General features: G+C 47.3%; 1 protein-coding gene and 1 non-coding gene across 2 annotated transcripts; one reads left to right on the top strand and one right to left on the bottom strand.

Annotated features, from left to right (window-relative positions):
* Positions 1-21: 21 nt before the first annotated feature.
* Positions 22-27460, top strand: LOC27207261 (dopamine D2-like receptor). Its single transcript, XM_039296463.1, has 11 exons — positions 22-57; positions 3347-4463; positions 5302-5492; positions 20455-20564; positions 20640-20892; positions 21434-21732; positions 22970-23025; positions 23077-23269; positions 24408-24542; positions 24721-24821; positions 24924-27460. The coding sequence occupies exons 1-11, from the start codon at positions 22-24 to the stop codon at positions 25133-25135; spliced, it is 2703 nt and encodes a 900-aa protein (XP_039152397.1). The 3' UTR covers positions 25136-27460.
* Trnap-cgg lies at positions 6935-7006 on the bottom strand. The gene has a single exon. It is a non-coding gene; the product is annotated as a tRNA-Pro (tRNA).

The following is a 27460-nucleotide window of genomic DNA, read 5'->3' as shown; positions in this document are numbered from 1 at the left end:
TCTTTTCGCCCCTGGGGCAACATGTGTCTATGTCTCCGTGCCTCCGTGTATGTCCGGGTATGTGTATCTGTGTCCTGCCATCCCGGTCGGGCTAAATCTGAAACCAATTTGCTTGCCGTCCCCGCCGCCGCAGCCGCCGCTCGCTCCTGCATTCTATTTCAGCGCAGCCATTGCCACTCAATTTGAATTATGGGCACGGGTCAAAGCTATGGAAAATGTGATATCGTGGCTCCCCCGAGGCTCGTCGCGATGCCATCGGTTGGAGCGCAGAGGAAGAATGGAAGCCAATGGGCTATTTCAATGCTGCTTCCTTGTTCTGCCCGCTGTTAGCTTGTGCAATCGTATCCGTACGACGAGGTCCACCTGTGCTTCAGAAAGCTCCCGTGCCTCCCGGTATTTATAGTTTCTAGGCAGGTATTTCTATAACATTACTTAATTGTGCACCCCTCTTACATAAGGCGCATAATGTAATCATTATCTACCATTTATTAATCATTCCAATCAACTCAAGCCCTTGGATTACTCTTTTCCCAGAAAAATCTTAAAACTTAAACGGCACCTCAGGCTGGCAGTTTAATGTGAGAAGGGAAACATACTTATAAATAGGACGGGCCCAAGGTTCTGGAAGCCGCATTCCCAATCTCGACCATGTGTGCTGGCTTGGCCTTGGCACCCAGCTCCTCCTGCTAACCCCTTCCAAAAACACCGCTAAGCGACTTTCGCCCCACTTTGCCCCACTTTCCTCCGCTCTTCCCAATCCCCAACCACACGCGACTCTCTACGATGGCGTTGAAAATAATTACACTTGCTGATTTATTGAGTGTCGTGTGGTGCGGCGGCAAATGGGGCAACGCGGAGAGTGGGGAAATGGGAATGTGCCTTGCACTGGCCGGATGTTGTTAATGAGGCACGACATTGGCTGGGATTGCTCGGATTGGATTGCAGTGGCCACGTCATATTATAAGCGCCCCAAGGTTGAGTGGGGTCAAGTGATTAGACCCACTCCCGCGACCTGGCAGTGAGTAATTGCGTTTGCCGGGCAAAAGTAACAGGAACCTCGCCCGAAGCGCTGGTGTCAACCACTCCTCCCGATATCGGTGCGGAAATGCACTCCACCCGAATTCGATTACCAGCTATAATGGCAGAACTACACTCTAGTTGTTCGTGGTGTCGGGGGCTCAAGATGATGTCAAGGGTACACCAGTTTCTTTAGTGCAGGGGCTAGGAAATACAGATCGCGAAAGGATGTCTTCACTTATTGGATTTTTATAATATTCAACGGATGTGCCATCAATTCGCTTAAAATTAGTCGTACACCACGACAGTTAATGAACGAAATTAATGAATCGAGCTTTGACTAACAGATACTTTAAAGTCATTTAAACCATTAAAAAGAGTCGAGTGTTCGACTATCACATACCCATTAGGCATCCAATCAAAACCCATTCATTGACGAACTAGGATCGAAAGTCATATAAACTATTAAAGACTCCAGTGTTCGACTCTCTTGATACCCCTATGTCATCCAATCAATTAAAGAATCGCGTTTTCGACTAACGGGTACCCATAAGTGTATACAATTAAAGAATATATGTATCCGATCGCCCTCATCTAATGGGATTATTTCTTTACCAAGAATTCCTGCATAATTGGCATCTGTATAGGATTCTCGTCCAGTGTAGCTCATTGTGGACCAAGGCCAAACACCTAGCGCCCATCGATTAGGCCTTGTTTCCCAGCAGCCCAAATGTACCGGCTTGATTTGCGGTGAGTCGGAGGCTTAACGATTCCGTGTTCCTGTCGCCGGGGAGTCCGATTGCCACTGTCCACTGCCCCATGCTCAAAGTCCGATGTGTGCCAACAATGATTAGGATGTAATAGACCAGACAATACCGAAGGCAGTCGCCTGACTTATGTGGTGGCATGTGGATTGCGGTGTTCTGGGGGCCCAGGAAGCGACACTCATCCGAGTCCGGGTCCGTTTCCCAGTCCGGATCCTTGGGCCTCCGACTCCGGCCGTGCTTTATGGCTCGCGTGCGACTGGCGCATATTCAAAGGCATCGCTCAAGCGAAAGTGAAATTAATTACTCGACTTCACCTGAGCTGAGTTTCTGAGCTGCTGACTGGCCGAGTTCCTCCTGGGTTGTGCACTGCAGGTTGCTCCGAGTCTCGCTTCGGTTCGCTTCGTTTGGCCTGACTTGACTTGCGTTGCGTTGCGTTGAGTTGAGTCGGGTTAAGTTCTGGTGCTATTTCTGCTGCCGTAATTAATGAAAAAGCCCGGCACACTCACCCGGACACGTCCGAGCGGCACTGCGCCATTTGGATGGCCTTGCTTTCCTGCCTCTCGTCGCCTGGAAGTGTGCCAAAATTGGATTAGTGCCAGCCGTCTGGGTCTGCAGCACTCGGATCTCTGCCTCCGATCCGGAATCCGGAGTCCAGAATCCACAAACTCAGAGTTCGAATACCCGATCTCCTGAAGAAGGAGGCAGAAGGCAGGGGACTTAAGTCCGCTCCGATCCGATTACCTTTGACCCCAGCCAACTCGAGACGTTGCCCCATCGCCTCTCATTAGGCCATCTTTTAATTATGGCCCATCGACTCGGGCGGCTTTAATCAGCGCCAATTGGCAAATACAAAAGCGAAAATTGCAAAATGTGTAAAAGCAAGACAGCGTCGAGAAGGGGGCGTGGCATTTTGGGTGCGAGAGTGGAAGTGGGAGTGGGCGAGTGGAATGGTTGGTTGGTGGGGCGAGAGACACAAAAACCTTTTGCTAATTTAATTAAATTACACAATTTTCGCTGTCGCTTTTTGTAGAATAATTGGCAATAAATTGATTAAAGAGTTAATTAAACATGCGGCCATGGCAGTTGGGCAAAGGGTCCGTACGTCCAAAATGGCGTGGGGGCGTGGCGTGGCGGGATGGTGTGTTGCTGTGTTGGTTGGGGCGTGGTCAAGCGGATAGATAATTGCAGGGGCATGAAGTACGTTGTATTGAAAATGCAACAGAGGTGCATGCAACGTATAAGTAGGGAAAATTGAGAACGACTTCGTATTGTAGATAGCGGAAAAATATTAAGTCAAAAAATGACCATGAGAGTTTAATTTGCGGACTACAAGAATTTATCAAATTAAGCAACATTAACGCGACCAATTAGGCTTAAAATTCCAATCGTATAGTTAAGCCATATTCAAGGACTTTGATTATAATGAACCAAATAATTGATTGAAACATAGCTACTTTTTGTTATTTATTTATTTATTTTCTTTCGCTGCAGGACACGGAAACATGCCGCTTGCGTTGCAGGAGTTGCAGCTCGCCTCCGCTGCCACGCCCCCGCCCCACTAGAGGTTGAGCCCATTCGATTGGCGGCGGGGCATCAGCAGCAGCGGAACCGGCGGCACCATGGCAGCCCAGCCATTGAGCAGCACGGCGGCAACAACTGCGGCGGCAACGGGAGCAACTGCGGCAACTGCAGCAACGGCAGCAACCACATCGGCGACCTTGAGCACAGCCGCTGCTTCCACCTCGACCACGGCAGCCCCATCCGCGGGAGCCACGTGGATGAACCACCACCTGGCGGTGGAAGCGGACGGCTCTCATCCGGCGAACGGCAGCGATGCGCAGACGGGCGTTGAGGGCCCCACAATGCCAGCCGGCTACATGCCGCTCTACGAGGATGTGGAAACGGCGGCGGAGGACGCCGGCTACGCGCTGATCGACGACATCAGCGAGTGGCTCTTGGGTTCGGTGGGCGGTGAGGCGGCAGTGGGCGGGCCCGAGAACAGCACGAACTTGGCGGTGACGGGCGCCAACGGAACCCTGGCCTGGCTGGAGGCACTGAACAGCACGCAGCCAGCCCAGAGCAACTCCAGTGCGGAGGACGGTGAGCGGGGGCGGTACTCGCTGCGCAGCTTTGTGGAGCAACAGCTGGCGGGCGGAGGGGCAGCGGGAGCGGGCGACGGCGGCGATGCTGGCATCGCGCTGATCGACAGCGGGGAGGAGGCAGCCCTGGACAATGTGGCGGATGCGGAGACGGACTACGGCATGCTGGGCGGCTTCGGGGATGCGGAACTGCTCCAGCGGACAGCAACGGCGGCGCGCGAGACGCTGGGCAATCGAACGGCGCCCTCGACGACCAGTTACGATGGAGGCGGCTCTGCGGACGTGGGCGTGGCTGGCGGACTGGCCGGCACGGCGGGCGGGGGTGCAGGCGGCGGAGGAGGATCAGGGGGCAGCACCTTCATGCTGCTGCTCGAAAACTTTAACGATTATTTTCCCAACTACAATGGGAGCACGGTTTCGGGAACAAGCACCATTGCGCCGGGAGTGGCCATCCCGGGGAGCAGGGGCAGCGGATTGCTCCTAGAGCAGAACCTGACGGGACTGTACCTCGACGGCTACCGGCTGAACTGCACCAACGAGACGCTCAACCTGACCGACTCCTGCGGCGAGCTGAGAGTGGGTGAGTACGATGCAGGATTATCATTCGGAATCTTCAACTACTACCACTTAATATCTTAAGACCTCAATATATATCATTGAAAATCATTGAAGCTCATTAGATATCATTTAAAGTCTTTCAAACCATTAAATCTCATTAGATGATATTTATAGATATATATAGATAATATTTATACATAAGATGATATTTACTTAGATATTTAGATTTTATTATCAAGTGGGAGTACCAAATAAACCATGCAAGGGATTTAGTCAAAAGCCACTGAAAGCTAAGTTATAATACTTTTTTAAATTTGGTATATAGTATAATATATTTTCAACTGACAGTTAGTTAGTTAATTCATTTATAAGGATGTTCATTTAGAAATCAGTTTCGATAGCAAGAATTCAATTTAAACGCTTAATACAACTCATTTATTCCTACAATCTCAAGAAAAGTTTCCACATATTTGTTTGTTTAATTTGTTTCAAAATGAAGATAGAGGTATTTCAAGTTTGATAACTTGCTTATCACATAGCTATGTTTTGCCTTTTTAAATCACTTAAATTTTTATTAAAACAGCTGTTGGCACACATATTAGATAGAATATATTAAAGGTAGTATAAATCACGTCTTTGTGTGCTAGTCCTTAGTTGTGTTGCCATTAAAATGAGTTGTCAGCCAGAGTCCTTGATTAAACGGGCTGCCTTTGTAATTGACTTACGTGCCCGTTGAGCTTTCCCTGAAATCGTCATGCAAGGTGGACTTTGGCCAGGGAATTGGGGTGGCAGCAGCAGCAGAAGTGCCTGCGGATGGATGCAGCCCGGATATAATGTAACTACAACTCGCTTCGTTTCAGTGGACCACAACTACTGGGCGCTCATCCTGATCCTGTTCCCCATCCTGACCCTCTTCGGCAACATCCTGGTCATCCTGTCCGTGTGCCGCGAGCGCTCCCTGCAGACGGTCACGAATTATTTTATAGTCTCGTTGGCCATCGCCGATCTCCTGGTCGCCGTGGTCGTGATGCCATTTGCTGTCTACTTTCTGGTAAGTTGCCAAGCCACTAATATACATACTTAACTAGCTTATATGTTGGTCGGAATGGTTTATGGTCGGAATATTGGGCAGATGAGTTCATTGGCGAATTTGCCTGCCTGCGAGCTTGGGTGTCAGAATCAAATGCAAAATTGCCAACCATTTCCGTTTAATTTTATCAAGTGTTGGGTCATATAATAAATAAACACGCTCATAAATACCAATCAGGAGCCAGCGGAGCCCACCACTTGTTTAATGGGGTCAGGGGTCAGCGGAGGGGAAGAGGGGCAGTGGGGCGGAGGAGCGTAGCTTTTAAGTAAATTGGGGCCATTCAAGCAATAACATTCAATTTTTGGCGATGCCGGCATATAAATCAATGTGTTTCCCCAGCAAATGTTTAAGGGAATGCGAAACCGAAAAAGGAGCTCAAACTGTTGGGATAGCACAAAAAACAAGTTACACGGCAAGAAACTCAATAAAAGACCAACGTAGACAAAATCAAATGGCTAAATGTACAGCTTAATCATCAATCATCAATTTTAAAGTGCAATTAAACAGAATAAAACACTATTATGAGTTTGTGCGTGCCAACTGTGGCATAACATTATTTCAATAAACATTATGATTGCTTCGTTTCTAGAACTATTTAAGTTGCAAGTGCGATTGCCACAGGCTATCGAATTTTGCGACTGTAAGTTAGAGAAGATCCCTTCTTGGCCGACTGCCTTTGACTTAAGCCGACGTAGCTGTCATTCCGTATGATTGATTGTTCGATTGACTGACTGACTGACTGACTGACTGACTCACTGACAGACCGACTGACTGCCTGACGGACTGTCTGGGCAACTGGCCTCACCCGCTGGGAGCTGAGCTGCGTTCGCCAGGACATCCAGGACTCACTGGCCCGTCTGACAGATTGATGGGAGTGCCTTGTTTCCGGCCGCGTCCACTCAGTTGCCTCATCAGCATTCCGATTTCGGATTTCGGATTGCGGTGCCGGATGCGATGTCCCGAAGTTTAGCTGGGGATTATAGACGGCGTAGGTGATCGACCCCAAGGGGCTGTGGGCATCTATACGCCATATAGCCATATAGCCATATAGTATTCCTCTTAATTGGTGGCAAGCCACGGCTGTCATGGCTGCCACAATTAATTGCGTGCTTATTTAATCGCCGGCGAATTGCGCCGAATTTCCATTGCAATATTAAAACCCTCGCAAGTCAAATGAAATTAACAACCGTCACACACACTGACAGCGGGGGCGGTGTGGGTGGTAGCGGCCTTGCACAGTAACAAATGTGCAAACTTGTCACGCAAATGAGTACAACTGCCAGCATAATTGAATATTTATTTCCAACTGCAGAAGACTGAAGAGCCGAGAAGAGTGTGGGAAAAAACAATTGGTATGCATAGAAGAAATAAAATGGTATAAAAAGACGGAAAGTGGCAAAAATGGGCTCGTCCGGGAGTTGAACCCGGGACCTCTCGCACCCGAAGCGAGAATCATACCACTAGACCAACGAGCCGCTTGAAGGACGGCCTGCCGAAAGGGGGTCAAAAAGAGAGAGAGGGAGCGGGAGGCAATCGCCGTGCAAGAGGGACGGACACAGCATTCGATTGGCAAGGTTTTGTGGACATTGGCCTTCCGGTGCAGGTTAAATGTCGCTTGTGCTCTGCCAGCAAATTAATGGCCGACCGACCGCCTTCACCTTTGTTGTTGACTTTCTAATGACGCACGCCCACTGAAAATCACAGCAAATTAACTTGTCATTAAGTGCATCAGTCAGCTCACCTGTGCAAGTGTCGGCTTTTAATTACCCATTCACCCATTTATCCGCACAACACACACACATACACCCGCCCAGCTGTCAGTTGCAGACACATCGTGTCCATCGCAAACTTTCGACGGCGAAAGTGATTTGAAACCCGAGATTTTGCGCAGAGTTGCTCGTGCGGTCTCTTTCTTTTTGGCGCGATCCCCCGTCGCCTGTCTCTCTCTCTTTCATGCTAGCCCTCTCTTTCTGCACAGAAACATGTTGTTAACTTGGTTAGATGGATGATGTCAAATGTGGAATAAAACAGGACATCAAAAGGATTTCAATTAGGCAAAGTACTAAGGTCGTTTGCTACTAATTTTAATCCTGCTAATTTTTGTGGAACATAAGCTTTTTCTGCCAAAACAAATGCATACTTTTCGGCGGCACTTTAATTTCGAATTGCAGGCTTAAACAATAAACTTGTTGGAAAACTACATTTATTAAATTAATCAAATTATAGCTTTAGAATATGTGCTACAATGGTTTTTACATAAAAAGGGAAGGGGTTAGAAAATATGGGAGAATATTTTTGAGATCGGCATGGAAATCTTCGAAATACCAAGTATTATTTAACTCAATTCCTGGTGATTTTCCGAGGGATACACACACACACACACGTACGCACAGCTATACACCCACACCCACTTACACATTCGCACGCGGACACACATGAAAATTGATTTAGTTAAGAGGATTTGCGTCAACAACAGCACAATAAGTGGTCAGTAACACGGTCCAGTGCGATGCGAAGGAAATGGGAAATGCGAGTGGGTCAAAGGGGTGGTAGGCGATTGGCGGCTGTGGGCGGTGGGTGGTGGGTGGTTGGCGGTGGGATGAGGGCGGCTGCTGGAGATTGGTGGCTGAAGGTAAGGAAGATTGCGAGCCCTCTGCGCTCTTTGTGTGTGTTGGCATTTGTGCCGGATAGCACTTAACTCATAAAAATGTGCGCAACAAAGGTTGAGGTATCCAACACCCACCACCCACCGCCCACCAACCACCACCCACCGCCCAGTACCGCCCCACCAACAAAAAAGAAAGCAGAAGCAACAAGAGAGAGCCTGGGGCGTAACGGACGAGATGCCAACAATGGAGAATTATTGCTTATGACACAAGCCGGCGGACAAACGGGCAGATGGAGGAGGGTCCTGTTCGTCCTGCGAGTCCCGCTCGTCCGGCATGTCCGGCTTGTCCGGCTCCGCCTGTCAGCGGTGGGCGTGGCTGGACATACACGCACATACGCCCATTTAGAAGCGCTGCTCCCACGAATGTTGATGCTGATGTTCTTTGGGCACAGGACATGGCTCGTTTTAACTCGCGGCTTAAACAAATATACAAACATGTTTGCCTGCCCCGCGCCACGTGCATGTGCCTCTGTCTATGTGTGTGTGTGTGTGTGTGTGGGCCACTGCTTTTCTATTTTAAGTGGTTGTATATGTCAGTTGAAAGCTTTTGTTGACATTCAAGTGGTCATTGAAAGTGTAAAAGCGTGCACACTGGACCTGGACTGAATGGGGCAGCCGGGAAGCTGCTCGGAGGGCAGGAGCATGAGCAGGAGCGGAGGGACTCGCTAACTGAAAGAAAATATCACCGGAAATGGTGATCAACTCGGTTCTTTACGTCCACAAAGGGAGTCCTCTGCCGAAACTTCACAAGTCTGATAAGGATGTTATATCCTTATAGCTTAAGATCTTTAAAGGGAATCTAAATGAATAATGAAATGATTTTGTACTAAAGAAACATATACTATTCGTACATATTGTTAGCTATATTTATCATTTTTCTATAAGAGTTTTCTTGCTAGCATCCATGATCACTGCGGCACTAATGGAGTATTTTTCTCAGTGTAGGATCCAAGCGAGCCAACAAAGCCCTCGCCGGCGAGCTTGCCTCATGTTCGGGGCACTAATCTTATCAGAGCTGTGTTTGCTTTTCGTCTGGGAACGGGTACGGGGATATATCTCCGATTCCTTCTCTAATGCTCCTTTGCTCCATTGCCATTCCCTGCTCGCTCTGGATGTTTTGGCTTCGTTGTTAATTGCTTCTGTATGCAGCTTGGCCAATGCTTTCGTGATGACTTTTCCAGAAATGGAAAAGGATGGGCGGGATTAGGGGGATCGGCGGATGGCCAGAGGATAACACAAAGCATCCCGGCGAGCAAATGTAATGGATGAAATGCTCTAATCAGGGTTTATCGCTCTCCCAGGCCAGCTCAACATTCACCCACCTGCGTATAGCTCGCAAACAGAGCATCCAAAATGCTAACACAAATTCATTATACACATTCCAGAAGGTCGAACGAAAAATGTTGCATAATCTTAAAAGAAATTTTAATATTTACATACCTCAGAATCGAGAGTTCGTTTGATGCTCCTAGAACTTCAGAATGGAAATAGAGAGGTTCGCTTGCGGATTGTATGGATTGTTATCTAGGCTGCCTCATGTGCAGGCGCACTCACTTATCACCTGTGAGCTGCTGGGTGAATGTGTATTTCCTCGGCCCACGGGGCGTATGAGCGACGTAAAGTGCTCTGAAAACAGCCTTTAATGGCAATTGTCAATCGTTCAGGTCTGCATCGCCCTCGTCCTTGCGCATCGCCCACACTTGAGAGGGCCGTAAAGAGGCAACAGAAATTGCCATAAGTTCATGGCAAAAATAAATAATCTGATTAATGTACGCTCGCAATCACAGACTTACGCACACTAACACACACACACACACACACACACTGGGCCACTTGAGGCACTTGAAGCGCAGGCCAAAGGAATGGGAGCCACTGCGAAGGGGCCAAAGGACTCGCAGCGAGTCCTGCCAAATGTCTGCCACTGGCTCTCCGGCAGAGTGGAGAGCGGAAAAGTATCTGGCATCCGGATATGCGGCAACGATAACGGTACTTAATCAGCCTTTGACCCAGAAAGAGCCGCTTAGGAAAACGGAGTGGCCTTGCCGATGAAAATGGCACTCGTTGACAGTGATTTCGGCACCAAATTATGCTGATACAGACCTATTTTTAGTAGGACTTTTCGGCCGATTCTCCTTTAAAAAGATATATCTCGGTGGGTATGAAACTTCAGGGAAAGACACCTTTACCCAAAATAGAATAAAGACTATTGAAGTATTTTCTTTCGTTCTTGTAACACTTTAAAAGCCAACGTGCCATTAGATGGACATTTTAGCCCCAAAAACAGGAGCTCCGCTCAAATGGGATAATGGAAGTCGCATTTCACATACGCACTATCGCTACATAGTTAGCACGGGAAAATGTTTGTGCATGCGGCTGTGGAAAAACCTCTGGCCACTTAAACCACAGTTTTTATTCAAATTGCATAAACATGCGACACGTGTGATTCTCTCGGAAACGTGTTCTCCCAAAAACCACACACGCTGGCAACACAAAAGCCAAGAATGCAGTTGGCCCATATGTGTAAACATAGTTCTCAACGCATAAAACCTGGTCATTTTACCAATTTCCATTCTGTTATCCTGTGTAATCATATTTTGTGCGTGGCCAAAAAAATGTGAAATAGAGTTGCGGCAGTGCCACTGACACGGCCAAGTGTCGCCAACCCCTTCTATTATGCATGCCTTTGATAATTGGATCGAATGGGACTTGGCTTTGAGTTCTGGCCAAAACAGCAGGATGCTGGGTGGTCCCGTAGGTGTCGGCGAAAAGTTTTCCGAGCCCTGCAACTTTAAACTCGCCGCAATGATTCTCGCAATTTTCCGGAATGTGCGGCAGATGGAGGCAGCATTTATGACTACTCCGGCAGCAGCAAAATAAAACTGTAAACAAGCTTGTAGTGGGCGTGGTCCTGCCACTACCCTGCCCACCTGTCCACCTGGAAAACTATAGCTACCTGGCTGCCTGGCAACCGGGCAACCTGGCATCCTGGCCACCCGGGGCCAGAAACTGCCAAACTACACAAAAACTGTTTCCATGTGGCAGGCAATAAAAAGAGTTTTCCGCAACTTGTTCCAGGACAGCCCAGGCAAATAAGGAAAAACCAATGTGAAGTGGAGCCGGAGGAGCAGGAGTGGCAGTAGGAATGGAGCGAATGGGCGGCAATCCGGATGAGGGGTCGAGCTGAGTGGGGGCGTAAAGTTTTTTAATTTTAATGGCCATTTAAAAGGTTGCAGGCAAATGCTTGGCCCGGCTTAAGTGCCGCTCATCGGAGGAGGTGACGTTGGGTCCATTCGGTTCATTACTGGCCCCCGAGTGTAAGGACCTTCATGTCCTGTCATCTGGGATCCTCCGCTCATTTGGGCCACTGCCAAGACTCGAAAGCCTTTTCCCTGCACTCCGGCCAGCCACTTGAGGGGAGAGTGCTCCACGACGATGCGGCTAAAATGCCGGCAAGTGGCTAAGCAAACGGACTGCGGCGAAAGCCACCAGTAAACACCCGAAAAGTTGGACTTAGGGATGTCAGAGGATAGAAGATGCTGCGAATGCCTCGACATATCGGCAACACATATCGCACCTAATGCTCCTCAGTGCTCTGAAAACATAGGGAATATATAGATCCATTTACGAAGTGAAAGGGTGCAGCTTGGATCAAAAGAATATATTATCAAATAAGGAAAATAAATTCATAACAAAAATTCTTAAGAAAATACCTTATAAAAGATTTATTATTAGAAAAACAAGATAGCTTCATCGAGGTAAACAATTCGCTGAAAAACATTGAAGGGGAAATGCTTATGAAGCCATAGCTACTATCGCATCTTAAAAGGATAACGCTTTGCCATCCCCATCCCTAGCTGGTCGCTTTTGCGAATCCTGCAGTCTGCAGTGACCCCAGTCAGCCTCCTTTGGCTGCAGAAACAATTTGTTGACTAAGCCAACTTGAATGCGCCCGAAAGCAGGCAACGCTTTGTTCTCAGCACTTGGCTGCTGGATACATGTGTGTGCGGTTGTGTGTGCGCATCGCAGTGTATCCTTATAAATCCTTGTCAGCCAGCGAACCGCACTGAACCGCAGGCCGCACATCAATTCAAATAAATAATCTAACAGCATGAAATCGGCCGAGGGCAGAAACTTTTCAGCTGCTCCGGCGGATGGTGGATGGCGGATGGCGGATACAAGTGGGTGGGCTAAATGGCAGCTATAAAAAGTGTGGCCTGCAATCTTCTCCACTTTCACTTCCTCTCTAGGAAGCAGCGACCTCCGACCTCTGACCCGCCCATCCCCTTCCTGTCGCCGGTCCCCGGCGGCTGCCATCTCCGGCACGCATGCGAGTTAAAGCGCGCACTTCCGGCCGGATTGAAGACCACGGACCGCAGATTTCGGTTTCTGGTCGCCTTTTCATTTGGCCGCTCACCCAGCGGTGCCTGAATAATTAACACAGATTTTGATTTGGCCCAAAGCCCTGCGGCCCAATGCTAGTGGCACTCCCAATCGGATTCCCCCCATCCAAAGTCCCATTCCAATATGGAAAAAGCCGAGATTCAATCAGCGAACGGATGGATGCCTTCTTCGCCGGCTGGCGAGAGTATTTTATTACCGCTTTCATGCACGATGGCCATATAAATATCCAATATCCAAGGCGAAAATATGCCGCCGAGGGGCTGGAAAAGTCATCTTAAAACAGAATTTCCCTCGACGCTAATGACAACTAATTTGTTGCAACAACAACCATGAAAAGAACGCACATCCGTATGTGCACATAGCCAATATATATGTACATACACATACATATATAAATGTATATATGCATGTAGAATATATACGACACATAATGTGTACAAGTATGCTGCTACTTGGCCTTCGGGGGCAAGTCCGAGGCTATTAAAAATGGCGCACAAAAACGCTAAAATTGTTGCGACAGTGCCCGCGAAAGAGACGGCAACACAGGAAGTGAGAGAGATAGGAACGTAAGCACATACGTATACATGTACACGTATACCCGGGCAGACAATAAACTTAATAAATAAGTCAATTAATTGCCCTGAGCTTCTCATGGGGCCCAGAAACGAGCCAGAAGCAACAGCATCAAGTGCCTGCCACTTGGCTAAAAGCCCGTGCCACCCACTCTCGCCCACTTCCGCCCACCTTCACCCGCTTCTGCCCCAGTGTATTCGTGGCTATGTGTGTGTGTGTGTGTGTCTATTACGGCAGCCAGTTCAATTAACATTGTCTGGCTGCGTGGCATAAGAAAATGTACGCGAAACTCGTTTAATAGTCGCCAGCTCCTTGGCTTTGACACTGTCGAGGTTACGCTAACTTTATTACCAGTGCTGCAAAATTATCTATGGCTGCTGTGCTACACTGGGAGAAATGAATGTCAGTGTTAGGTATTGGAATCTAAATCTAAGTGAATGCTCGATTCAAGGTAAGACTTGCAGTGTGCTATCTTTTCTTCTTTCTTTCTCGAATTGTGAAAAGCATTGGTAAAGTTGTATCATAAATAATATTTAAAATCATACCCACAGTTACAAAAGAAGAACGTATATTTGTCGATTAAGTAATTGCCAAGAAAGAACCTACTTATTCATTCTTTCCCGATGTAACATTGTGAGTTTCCAGTTTTGACTCTTTTGAGATGCAATTAGTGGATGGCCCTGCATCCAAATCCCAGTGCGACCCGTGCAGCTCCGCTGTCCATTTTCCATTTCCCATTTTCCGCACTTTATGTACTTTGAAATATTAAAGCGCAAACGACAGGCAGTCGCGAGTGCAGCATTTGGCAACATAAACAAATTATTTGATGACTTTTACGCAGCTCACCTCCCACATGGCGCACAAGTCCCCTGCCGCCCGTTTTCAAGGTCCTCGATGTCCTTTGACGTCTTGTTTTGCGGTTGGTGTCGCCTCTTTTCGGGGATTTCTGCTGGGTTGCATGGCCGGCCACTAAGTAAACTTTAATGGCGGCCATAAAATAGGCAAAAAGGGGCGCGTCCACACACACACAGACATACACTCACAGCGCACAGACACACACACACGAGCGCGCGAGTGTATCCTTGTGTATTATGCGAGTGGCATAAAACCAAAGACCACGAATAAGGATATAAACAGTAAGGAGCAGGATCAGCGAGTAGGAAACGACGGCCAATCCTTAGCAGCATATTTTGCAGCTGCTGTGACATTTTTATGCTAAGCAGTCGCCAAATTATGAAAATTCGTAAAAAGCCAAATGTTATGGCATCCTGCCAGACAGAGATAGATGCTACCACACACACATACACACACACACTGGCACAGGAGCCTTGGCAATTCGAGCTGCCGCTTTTGGCCAGCTTTTCCTCTGGTTTATCGCTCCGCAACTAAACTCGTTGCCGCTGCCTCGTTTATCATCTCGTTCCCCACAACGACAACTACTTTTGACAGGAAAAAGAAAAGCCTGTTTCACAGGATGGATGCGGCGTTGGCTCGATTAGTGCGAAAAGAGTTGGCTCCACCAGAATATACCTCACAGTTTAATACCCAGGAGAAGAAGGAACTTTCATTGCGATTTAATAGTTTATAATGAATTGGTGTACTTCCTAAACGAGCCAACATAATCAGGGGTCAGGGGTCAAATGTTTTAGGTAACTAAACCCACGTACTGCAGCTCGCATTTAATTAATATTATGCAATATTAAGGGCCAAACTATGCGAATTATTTGACATTTCGGACCAAACTTGACATTTTGATTTTATTGCTAAGCTTTAAAGTTTCAAATTCAACGTGTGCCGTTGCCCGAAGTTTGTTAATCAAATTACGTGGATACCGAACTTAACTGAGTTGCGAGTGAGAAGCCGAGAAGCGTTTTTCGGCTCTAATGAGACGATAATGAAGCTGTCCGGCCGAAAGCGGGCTTAGCCAATGGCCAAAGAGCAGGGATGCGATGGACGGGCTCAAATGGCGAACCCAAATCAGGAAAACTTTCCCTCTCAGCTTGACACTTAACTTGGGGGCTCATTGGCAACTAGTTCCTGCACCGCATAATGTGCACAATTTGTTACGCATGCTCTGCCTGCCACGCCCACTCCAGCTCCCACTCCTACTGCTACACCAGGCCACCTGCCACACACCACCCACCGCCCGCTCTGCGGTTGCCCAGTGAAGTATCAAAAATCTGTTTGAAGTTGAATTTGCCAGGGCAAACAAAAAACGCTGGCAAGAAGCAGAACTGACAGGATCTGCCCGCTCTCGTCCTGCCGTTTTGCAAACGGAGAACGGAGAAAAGGGTTGTCAGGTTCCGTTTCGTTTCGTTCCGTTCGTTTTATTTGGGCGAGTTCTCTCTGTGTCTACTTTCGGTTTTATAATTAATTTTAAAAAGCTTTTAATGGCTGGCACGCGTTCGTTTGGCATAGGCCAAAACCTGCAGCTCCCCGCCCATTCGCAAGGACCCTGCCCCTTTGAAGCCGTAGTCCTGAAACCCTTCAGCTGAAAGTCCGCTTAGCTGGGGGCGGAGGTGGCAAGTCAAGGGCCTCTAATTGACTTGCCAATGGGAAAGGATGGCCGAGGATTGGACACACCACTTAATCGGGCCACAACTTGTCGAGTCCTCGAAAAAAGTCCAACCAAATCGGTCGGGATCCGCCATTCGTCGTGTGTCCATCCTTTTTTTGTTAATTATATTGATATTTATTAATATTTTACTGTGTTTTGCTTGAGGATGCCCTCATTGAAAATTGGCATGGTTCCTTATATATATCGACTAGAGTATCTCAGCTTAAAGGATTTGCGTTCAAGCCCAATAATTACAAGTAATAACCATGCTCCAAAAATGCATAAAATCTACATTAAAGTATTGAGTGGTCAAAACGCTGTAAGAAGTTTTCTGTTTAAGAATCAATGTTGTTGGCTTGGATACTTTTGATACTTTTGCCTTACTTTTGATTCTAAAAATAATGAGAAAACCAGTATTTTTAGACGAAAGAAAACTCCAGGACACAGCAGCCTTAGACTCAGCGTCTTAAATGCCAAAGTTCCCAAAGTGGGGCTCAATGACACTTTCATGTTGTCCCTGACTACCTGGCGCCCATGTATTTGGGGCACCCGCTTTTCGGGAGAGAGAAGTTTTCCGGTGCCGACGCCCCTGCAGCTCCACTGAGCAATTTTGGGGCCACTTTCAATTCACTAACAATTTAAGTGACGCCCGGGGCCGTCAAACTTTTAATAGCCAAAACGAGGAGCAGCAGCCGCAGCGGCAGGACGAAAAGGACGAATAGCTGAGCGGGCGGGGTGAACCTGTAACGTGGGACACGTGCGTCAGGGCCCGGGGTCTTTTATGGGTTCCGGGCTCCCTGGATCCCCGGATGCCTGGATCCCCGGCTCCAGAGCTCGGGCGCTCCCGTGTTCCGTGTCCGGAGTCCTAGAGGAATGCATGACGCACATGGGCCATGCGGGAGCGGGGTATGGGAGGGGGCTGCAAGGTCAAGGCTGCTGCGACTGCTACAAAGTAATTCGTTTCCGCTTCCGCTTCATTACCCTCGCCGCCTCGCACATCCAAAAGCACTCAGAAAAAAATCAAAATCGGTGGTGGGGCAAATAAAACAGAGCGACGCGAAGCGAAATGAAATGAAATAAATCGAGACTGGTAAATAAAATTCGCAATTGACAGGCATAAAGGAAATGGCAGCGCCACTCACACACACACGCACACAAGGATATCCAGGACACACAGATAGGAGCTCGGACGCATCGTCACCACCACTGAACTGCGAATGCCACCTGGCAAATGCTTATAAGCAAATACAAACAGGCAAATATCCACAACGAATCCTGCGCGGTGGGCGGCGATCAAGGGGGCGGGGCTGGCGTAATGGCGGCTAATTAACGCGTCCTTGGCCGCCGACTTGTTGAGTGCACGGCAGCAGGACTCTTTGGTCTGAAAGGAAGCACACAGACTACTGCCATTTGCTAAGCCCTCAACTTTCCAGCTTTCTGGCCAATACTGCTCTTAATTAACAACCGCACTTGTTCGTTGGCTCATTTTTCTTTTTTGCTAAAGGAACTTCAGTGAAAAGAAGGCCAGTTAAGTTGGAACTATTTCAAGCATGTCATACCATGTCGAAGAACTTTGCTAGTCGTACTATTGTCGCCTTCATTTCCAGACCCATGTCAAGCAAGTATCGTGTCTACATTTTGCTGATCCTTTCCAGGTGGGAAAATCTTTGAGGACCACAGAGCTTCAAGGAGGATTTTCGTGTACGATATACAGCCTGTTTTAACCCATCCTAGGTGGATAGAGAATTTAGGCTATTTATTAGTAGCCACATTTTTGGTAGTTTTTCGAAAAAAAAGGAAATTGGGCAAACTGATTAGCTTACGTTCGAGCATCGGTTCTGTTTGCACTGGAGTCTGATGAACTTTTCACCGCATACAGGGCGTTGAAACGCTTCCCAGTGGGTTTTAAGTCAGCTTTTGGCCAAATCACCACCCCGCAAGCCTCCTCACATGTGAGTGTGTTGCCCTGATTTGTACAAATAGTTACTGCCCTCCGAGGAGGGGACTCCCCGCTTGCCATCCACTGAAAATTAGGCTGGGCTCGAAAGTACACCTGAAAAATCCCATTATATATACTTGTTTATTTCTAAGCCTTTAAATATGGAGTTGTGTCTTATCGTTGATTTGACTTTAGTTGACTTTAAAATTGCATTTATTCACATAGCACCTAATGCTATCCTGCGGTTTTTGTGTATTTCGCAAATACTTTTTTCACGTGCCAGCACATCCATTGTTTTGGACAAAGCCCTCTACTCTCAAAGCAATAATGACCATTGAGTCGGCAAACAAAGCGTATTTTTTGAAAGCGGATCTGAAAGTTTTTTTGCGTGTACCTAGACACAAATCGATGCAGTGTGTGTGTGTGTGTGTGTGTGGAATATCCTTTGCTTTCTCTTCGTATCAGCGTGCAAACTATAAAAACCAGAAGCTCAATTATCAAAATGCTATGTGTGTTTGTTTGTTTGCTTGTGAATGTGTACTTGTGTGCGTGTGTGTGTGTTTGCCCTTGTGTGCGTATGCTCCCCGTGCGTGTGTGGGTGAGTGTCAGCCTGTCTCCTTCGCCCCCCCTGCTCCAGGCTCCATTGTCCTGGTCCATTTCTTTGGATGCGAGGGAGAGAGAGCATCTGAAAGCTTTTCCCTTTGGGTTTTTGTGTGTGCGCTCGCCTTTGACTGTGCAAATAGATAAATTTATTTATTTTATGCCCTGCTGCAGGAACCGCACACAAACACAAGGACACACAAACAACAGTCGGCAGAGACAGCGATAGCATAGAAATTTTCTTTCTATTCCTGCTCTAAAATAAACCAGAGGCCAGGACGGGCAAAGGACGAAGGTGCGGCGGAGCAGGACAGCCAGCTGCCGGCAGACAACTGACTTTAAATGCCTTTATGCTCACAAAATACATAAATTGAACATTTTCGAACAGCCCGAAAGAGCCGATGCTTTTCGGCGGCGGCGGAGGGGGCAGGGAGACACTTTCGCTGAATTGGAAATCGCTTCCACAATACCCAATAGCCAAACAGAATAGACTGGGGGCGTGGCCCAGGGGCCGGGCAAATGGGCTTGGAAAAATATTAAAAAATTCAATGAAGCTTGCAGCTGAGGGAAAGTCGAAGAGCGAAAGAATCAAAAGAAACCAATTCCCAGCAAACTTTTCAAGACTAAGCCGTAAATAATTCGACAAATGCCACATTTGGTTAGGCAAAGAGCCCGTTTTGTGCAGATAATAGATGGACAGATCACGTTAGGTTGGTTAATCGATTTCCAATGCGTCGGAGAATACTCTCAAAAGCCAGTAAGCCATTCTATCATCATCGCACAGCAACCTACTTTCTTTCGGAAACTTTTGGCGCCTGTGGCAGAAACAACAAGGAAAGAAAGTAGTGAACGCAACGCATCGCAGCTATCCAAATGTGGGACTAAACAAAAACATTCATTCGAGTTTGACAGGAGCAGAGTCTGTATTTTTATGCACACACACACACACTTATGGACAATACCTACGAATACATTATAAATTATAGTTCAGCTGCAGGCCACCAGGAGCGGGGCGCACGCCTCGTATACGCAATGTGCCCAACAATGGACCTGGAAACAGGAAGCCCAAGGAGAGCAGTAGAAAAATGTCACATTTTCGAATGTGTGGGTACGTGTGTGCGTGTGTGTGTGTGTGTGTGTATGGGTGAGGGCGGAGGATGAGCATTCGTGTGTGTGTCTTTATATCCAAAAGTTTTTGCCACTTTCTTTAGCCGGGCTCAACTTTTGTTATGCTCGCTTAGCTCCGGCTAAGGAGTCTGCATCCGAGTTCTAAGAAATTCTAAGTCGGCGACTGCCCAGCTATTCCAGCACATTTCTATGCTGCTTTCACTTGACTTTCACTTTCACTTTTACTTTCGTGTGGTGTGCTTGCGTGTGTATCAATATTTTACACTCCTCCCACGCGTTGAGCCCCGCTTCAAGTTTCAATGTGTTTGTATAATTTAGGCGCAAAACCGATTGGAGAAGAAAAACAAGACAGTACGTTCGGGTCGATTAACTTCGACTATTCGATACCGTCTACTTATATTTTAGTTAGCATACACAAATGTGTGGCATATAGTTATATGTGGTAGTATTACTACTCAAATAGTGACTTCTCAAAATGTTAAACTACTCATTCCGGGTATCTGGCTTCGCCGAGTGAATTCGACTATGCGATACCTATTACCCGCAGCTCAGTCAACTACTTATTTACTGATAATATTCACATCCCAAAAGCTAGAATACGGGTGTTTACGATCCCATTCTAATAACGAATCGGTTGGCGCTACATTATACCTCGTACACGGGTTGCACTCCCCAACCACGCCAGGTTGGGTTCACCCTAACATATCCACATCAAGGACTCAGCCTTTTTTATGTGCTTTGTGTGCTACAAATTGTTTGGCTTGGGAAATTCCTGGCGTTTTTGTTGGGGTTTTTATGGAGTCCGCATTCGGGCTGGGCCATAACATAGATGCTGCCGGAGACGTCGATGAAGAGATAGAGTCTAAAACTAATTTGTGGCAGCAGGACGGGAAATGGGAAAATATTGTTATTAATATTCGACAAAGGATGGGCATTCCAACAGAGCTCCATTCCCCCCGAGTCGATTAAGTGCCGAACAAATGAAGTGTGCTCCTCATCCGCAGCCGCATCCACATCCTCGTACTAACCTGCCGCCCCTCATCTTTTTGTTTTGCAGGTAAATGGAGCCTGGGCCCTGCCTGACGTCGTTTGTGATTTCTATATAGCCATGGATGTGATATGCTCTACTTCATCGATATTCAACTTAGTTGCCATCTCCATAGACAGGTGAGTCCACAGCAGCCCCTACTTCGGAGACCGACCCATATGACCAAGCACACATTCCACGGATGCATCCCACAGATACATCGCTGTGACACAGCCAATAAAGTACGCCAAGCACAAAAATAGCCGCCGCGTTTGCCTTACGATACTGCTGGTGTGGGCCATATCGGCTGCCATCGGATCGCCGATAGTTCTGGGCCTCAACAACACGCCCAACCGCGAGCCCGATGTATGCGCCTTCTACAACGCCGACTTCATACTCTACTCCTCGCTGAGCAGCTTCTACATACCCTGCATCATCATGGTGTTTCTCTACTGGAACATTTTCAAGGTGAGTGGGCATCTACACGATATATTCCAAGCATGTTAATTCCCTTCAACACTCCAAGTTTCCCACAAACATTGATTGCTATTAATCATAATGTGTTTGAAAATCTGCCAGTTCCTGGAGCGAATTTTCCGCGCTTTGTCCTTCTGCGGTTCTTCCCAATCCGCAACAATTTCAAGCACTATTATTAAAAGACCGCAATTAAAATCGGATTTCTCCGAGTCGAGTGGAATGAATATTGCTGGCGCAGATCCACAATCTGCAATGCTGGCTTGCTGGCTTGGGGATGCCTCTGTTCCTCTTCCTGTTTCTGTTTCTGTTTCTGTTTGTGCACATTTGCTGCTGACTGGGGGCGAATATCCGGAGGATGCAAGCGCAGCATGGCAGTGCCTAATCCGCTCTCTCCTGCATCCTGCATCCCGTGTCCCATAGCCCGTAGTCCGTGGTCCGTAGCCCGTAGTCCGTAGTCCGTAGTCCGTATCCTGTGTCCTATGTTTGGTATACTGTTTTCTGTACTTTACATCTCGTGCCCACCCACCCACAGGCGCTGAGGAGTCGGGCGCGGAAGCAGCGGGCGGCCCGCAAGCCCCACCTATCGGAACTCACGGGCGGCAGCGTCATCGAGAACATTGCCCAGACCCGGCGCCTGGCGGAGACGGCCCTGGACAGCAGTCGCCATGCCAGCAGGATCCTGCCGGACGAGGCCGCCACCAACACGGCCAGCGGCTCCAACGAGGAGGAGGACGAGAACGCCATCTCGCCGGACATCGACGACTGCCACGTCATCGTGAACGACAAGTCCACCGAGTTCATGCTGGCTACCGTTGTCGAGGAGACGGGCAAGTGAGTACTCCTTTCACGATACCATTTAGGGCTTTGATGCACTTTGAGCAAATGCGTAGAACATGATAGCTCTATACAGATTGCAAATTTACAAAGAAATAAATATAAAAGCATCTGTTAAATGAATTATTCAGGGAACGTTTGACAAGTTTCTTTTTTTGGCTGTATAAGACCCTCTTTTGGCGGCTGATGTTACTGCACGAATATAAACACGTTGCCAAAGGAGTCAGATTGGACATATACATTTGCAAACCCACTTACATCTTACGTGGACGGGGTATGAAAAGCAGAAACTTTCGGCGAATTTCGCAGCAAACTCCATCGCCTGGAGACCGAAAGTTTGGCCGGGGGCTATCTCCGATGGCCCTGCAAAAGTTCGGAGCTCAGCAGTTTCGTTTCCGTATCCGTATCCTTGTCCGCTTGCAACTTGCAACCTGGCAACCTGGCAACCCTGACAACCCTGGCACGTGCCCCAAACACGTAATAGATAAGCCTGTTTCTGCTGAGTGGTCTCGACTGCACTTCCTTCCAGACCAGCAGACCAGCAGAGCAGCACAGCAAAGGACCCCCAGACGATGCATGCCCATGGAAAACTGTCAATCTAATGGCAGGCTTCGTCCGGCCACGGCGCCACTCAATTGCCGACATAAAAGCGTGCTGCACTTTCAATCAGGTCCTGCCGAAAGGACCGCTTGCCCATCATCCTTGCAATCGGATGCCCCCGCCCCACGGCATTCGAATCTTTCTCCCAATTCCTGGCTGAAACCGCCATTAAGTGCGAGCGTTAAGCGCAGCCAATTAGCATCCTGATGGCCTGCTTAATCCAATAAGGACATGAAATGAAACCATTAATGACAGGCCGGATGCACAAAGGGATGGGATCCGATCCGAACCGAACCGAACCGATGGCCTGAGTTGGGTGGCAAGCAAGACCGCGAAACTTTACCCGCCAAAAGAAATCACAGCCAATGGCAGAGAAAAATAATTCTCAATAATTCAATTAATGCGTCACTTTATTAAAACTCAATCTTGCCTTGCCTTTAATTGACGTTGCGCCCCGATTTTCCATCCTTTCGTCCTTCATCAACGCCGATTCTGCTGCTTCTCCGCCCATCGCCCGCCGCCCGCCGCCCACTCGTCGTCCATCGCCGATTGATTGATTGATGGATGGTCGCGGCACCATTAATTGGGAAACCCCACCGCCACATCGCTCCACATTGCCATAACGCACTCGCAGCAGCGTTGTGGCCCAAATCACCACACAGCCGCAGCTGGTCGTCGCCGATCCGAATGGTAATCATGATTCTGGTTATGCAGCCTCAAACGTTGACGATGTCCTTGCAGGCGTGGCGCCCGCCTCCGCCTCGGCCGCCACATCCGCCGCTCCGCGGAGCAGCGTCTCGCCGCCGGACAGTCCGCTGCCCAGTGGCGCCACCCTCCAGCGGTCCAGCGTCAGCAGCCAGCGGCGCCCCACCGGCGACGACTCGCCGAAGCGCGGCGAACCCGCCCTCAGGTCAGTCGGTGTCGATAACTCCAGGTATTTGGCATTCAGATCCGTAAGCCTGCCCCCGTAGACATAGCATCCCCAGTAGATGGATGCGCGTAGTAGCAGTTGGTGCACGGAGAAAAACATAATGCCCCATCCAAGTTATTGTTTTAAAATCAAAATTTTAAACTAAACAAATAAACATATAGGTTTGATGCACAGAAACAAGAAACCAACAATTAAAGCCCAATTCAAATCCATGATTTTCGAATTATATCGGAAATTCAAAAAAATTGCTAATTTAATATCTGTACCACATTGGTACTAAATCATTGAAAAACTTGCTTTTTGATTGTACCATAGGTAAATTGAAACTACTTGCAACAGTTTAAAAGTTTAATGAACTGTTTTTGCAGCCCGACAAAATTAAGCATTCCCATTAAAGTTTTTGCACATAGTTTTTGCACAATATAATACTTTTTTTTTAGCTAGAGGCAGTGCTCTTTTTGCGCAATGTTTTTTTATCTGCTTACACTAGATTACGTAGCATATTAAAATTGCTTAAATTGCACACATCTATTGTCATTATTTATAAACAAAACAATAAATGCGAATAACGCGCATATCTTTTTTTTTATTTTTTCATTCAATAAAAACAGACAAAGAGTTTGACCGCGTCAAAAATGTCAACATCTTTGCTTCCAATTATTAATTGGTAAACAAATAGCAAACTTTAATTAAATATGTCGGGTTATTGTTGTCAACTTTAACATGTTTTTGTCAACCAAATAATGTATTATTTTACACATAACATTTTTCAAACAGATAGAAATGCAATTGCACATTTAAATAGCGATTTGCAGTATTAGTTCTGCTTTTCACAATTATTGTGGGCATGTTTACATACTTATGTAACAGCCTTTTGAAATCATCAATTGATTATTTGGTGCCATTCTTGCACAATCGCTTGATTAAGTTGCTGGGCAAAAAAAAAAAAAGAGCTCACGTTTTCCCACAGTCCTATTACGTAGTGTTTAGCGAGTTACCTGCCACTTTATCCTCGAAACCCGAAATAGAAGCCGCATGTTGGCCAAGTAGGCAATCCGGCAAGCCCAAAAATAGTGACTAGTAGTACGTAATGCCCCGCAGCTAAGTTCTCATTCCGAATCCGACCGACTTCCGTTCACAGCGTCGCCATGAAGCCATTGTCCTTTGTGCGGTACGGAGTGCAGGAGGCCATGACTTTGGCACGCAACGACTCGACGCTATCGACTACATCGAAAACGTCCTCGCGCAAGGATAAGAAGAACTCGCAGGCGTCAAGGTGAGTAACGCCGTCGTCCATCGCCCCTAATTACAGTTATTAGTTATTTGGGCTTTTGTTGGCCAGTCGATGCTAATGCCACCCCATTTCCTTCTCGCCTTCCCTCCCCCTCTTCTTTTCCTGCGGAAAATGCAATATATACCACACCGTGGCCCATTATCCTTCGCGTGACGCACAGATTCACGATATACAAGGTGCACAAGGCCTCGAAAAAGAAACGCGAAAAATCGTCGGCCAAAAAGGAGCGCAAGGCCACCAAAACATTGGCCATTGTTTTGGGTAAGTTCAAGTTGAGCCCCTTAGCCCCCCGTTTAGACCATGTCCTTGTCTAATCCTTATGCCATCATACGTATACCTTCAAACTTTCAAACCCTCAAACAGGTGTCTTCCTGTTCTGCTGGCTGCCGTTCTTCAGCTGCAACATCATGGACGCCATGTGCGCCAAGTTCAAGAAAGACTGCCGACCTGGGCTCACCGCCTACATGATGACCACCTGGCTGGGCTACATCAACAGCTTCGTGAACCCGGTGATCTACACGATATTCAATCCCGAGTTTCGCAAGGCCTTCAAGAAGATCATGCACATGGGGTGATTATCAACGGCGAGCACGTCACCAGCAATAGTCATAGCAATAGCCAATTGGATGATGGGTCCCTTGGGGAACGGATCGCGCCCGGGAGTGGATGGCAAAGTGTGCCAAATGGAGGCCATCGATGCAGCAGAGATCTCAATTGGGCTCCAGTTTCGTTTCGTTTGTCGTTCGTTGCGTTTCCCAATAGCTTTAAGGTTCAGCTACTTATGTAAATAGATCTGTACATACCACTAAACTACAATACATACATATATGCTATGTGGAGCATGGAGCGTGGATAGCGAGCTGTAGGCTAGGTACAATTTTTAACAATTACATTAAGCTAACCCCAAGTAGCGATATAATCAACACACAGCCAGCACGCGATTATGATTCCAAAGTAGCCGTAAGCAAAACGCCACGGATACTATTCGCTTTACCAGGATGGAGTAGTGTCCTTCGAAGTGGGCTGCTCCCACAACCCTTCACATATCACGAGCAGCAAGCTTTTCCTCCTCCCACCCAAAAAAACCAAAACCCACGGCACACAGAACCCCCTTCCGATTCCCCCAGTACGATTAGGTAAGCGAGTGTAAAGAAATTCATATCCTTAGAGGCCGGATTGTTCCACAGCGACACGAGGTGTCGGTACCTAGAGTTAGTTAGCTAAATCGCGGATAGATCGCACTTAAATCGGATACAGTAGCTAGCGGGCCTCGAGGTCGGCGCCCTCCACCACAGACACATCACATACGAATGTTCCAAGTTAGTTGGCTGACCGCCCATCCACACGGATGGCGCATCCCCATTGATGGGCCATGGACGAAACCACAACCATCGGCGACAGAATTGCACCCAACTTAACAGGGTAACACGCACACACACACACGAACAGACGCAATGAATCAAATGAGCCCCACAAATGAATACGATATCGAGGGGCGCCGACCTCGATGAAAGTCCCGCTTAGAGGTCACTTTCAGTTCGACTTTCGGTTTGACATACAGTCTCGTACAGGATATACTCGTATATACTACATAGAAGCATTTAAGATCCAGAGGTCGTACCTAGGCTAGTCACTTGATCTAGATCGAATATACTCACCACCCATATATGTATATGCGTAGATATAAATCAGTTAGTACCAAGGGGAGCCGTGATGCATAGCAGGGAGTAGGGGGAGAATCAGGGTATCTAGAGCAAAGGCTATCGCATTGCTGGAAGCAATATGAGGGTTACCTTAGCAGATAGAGTAGCAAATATCGGTGTAAGCGTACGTGTATAGTGGAATATCAAAACTGAGTTTTGAAACACGGACCGAAGCCTGTGTCCTGCCGCAAATGAGAGCCGGACTTGGGTGCACAGAGGCATGGCCCCGGGCAATCCAAGCCGTATTTTGGCATGCCGGCAGGACTATAGCCGTTTGGTCCCTGATTTCAACAGCCGTCCTTTTAACTGTTTCTATGTGACAAATAATTGATAGGTAATTACTCGAACGTGTGTAGTAGTTTATAAAACGATTCCATTTATTGTGTACCTAGGCGTAAGCAGTGCCCCGGCTCAAATTTCCATGAAACCCCGTAGGAAACTCGCGGAAAAGCTCAACGGTTTTTATACTTTCCTAAGAACTCCACTACCACATACGCGTTAACTTCAGTGTGTGTGTGTTTGAGTCTGTTTGTGTGTGTGTGTGTGTGAGTGGGTGATTGAATGGTTTTTTTTTTTCGAAAGGATAAAACTCTAGGCGATAGGACTAGACTAAGACTATGGAAACAGTTTAACTTTCAGATCAGTGCGAAATGCTCCTAAGTTAAGTTCTTCCAAAGAAAACGCTTATTAATTATAGCTAATTGGTAAATTTGCAATTCGAACTAACTATTTATACATGCGTACACCAACATAGGCCCACACCACACATTAATGTTAATTTATCAAAATTGTAGCCTGGGTTTTCGAGTCGTTGAATTGTTGTCTGTTATCGTTACGTTGTGAATGGGATATAGCATACATATAGGGTCCCCGAGATCTCTCTACCAATAAAGCATATATACGAGTTTGTAAGATAACTGGGGTGTAAGCGGAAATGCAGAAACTGAGATGAAAATGAGAACTATTTTAAAGAGAGGCGAGAATCGGTTTTTTTTTCTAGAAAATTATGAGAATTATTAACTAAATGAAGCGTAGGCTAAGCTCTCAGAAAAGCAAACTATTTCAAAAATAATTATCATAGCTTACGGAAATAATAATAGCGAATAACAACAATAAACTAATGGTACAGAATAGTATGCGTCAGCATAAGAATACATCAAATAAATAAAGCAAAACTGAAAATATTTCAAGGCAAAA

This window comes from Drosophila simulans, chromosome X (assembly GCF_016746395.2).
Source record: "Drosophila simulans strain w501 chromosome X, Prin_Dsim_3.1, whole genome shotgun sequence".
NCBI lineage: Eukaryota > Metazoa > Arthropoda > Insecta > Diptera > Drosophilidae > Drosophila > Drosophila simulans.
This window is presented reverse-complemented; position numbering and strand designations above follow the sequence as displayed.

Coding starts and splice junctions, on each gene's coding strand:
- LOC27207261 (XM_039296463.1), top strand. CDS start 22: ATGTGTCTATGTCTCCGTGCCTCCGTGTATGTCCGG. Junction 23,270..24,407: donor GTCGGTGTCGATAACTCCAG/GTATTTGGCATT, acceptor TTCCGTTCACAG/CGTCGCCATGAAGCCATTGT. Junction 24,822..24,923: donor AACATTGGCCATTGTTTTGG/GTAAGTTCAAGT, acceptor ACCCTCAAACAG/GTGTCTTCCTGTTCTGCTGG.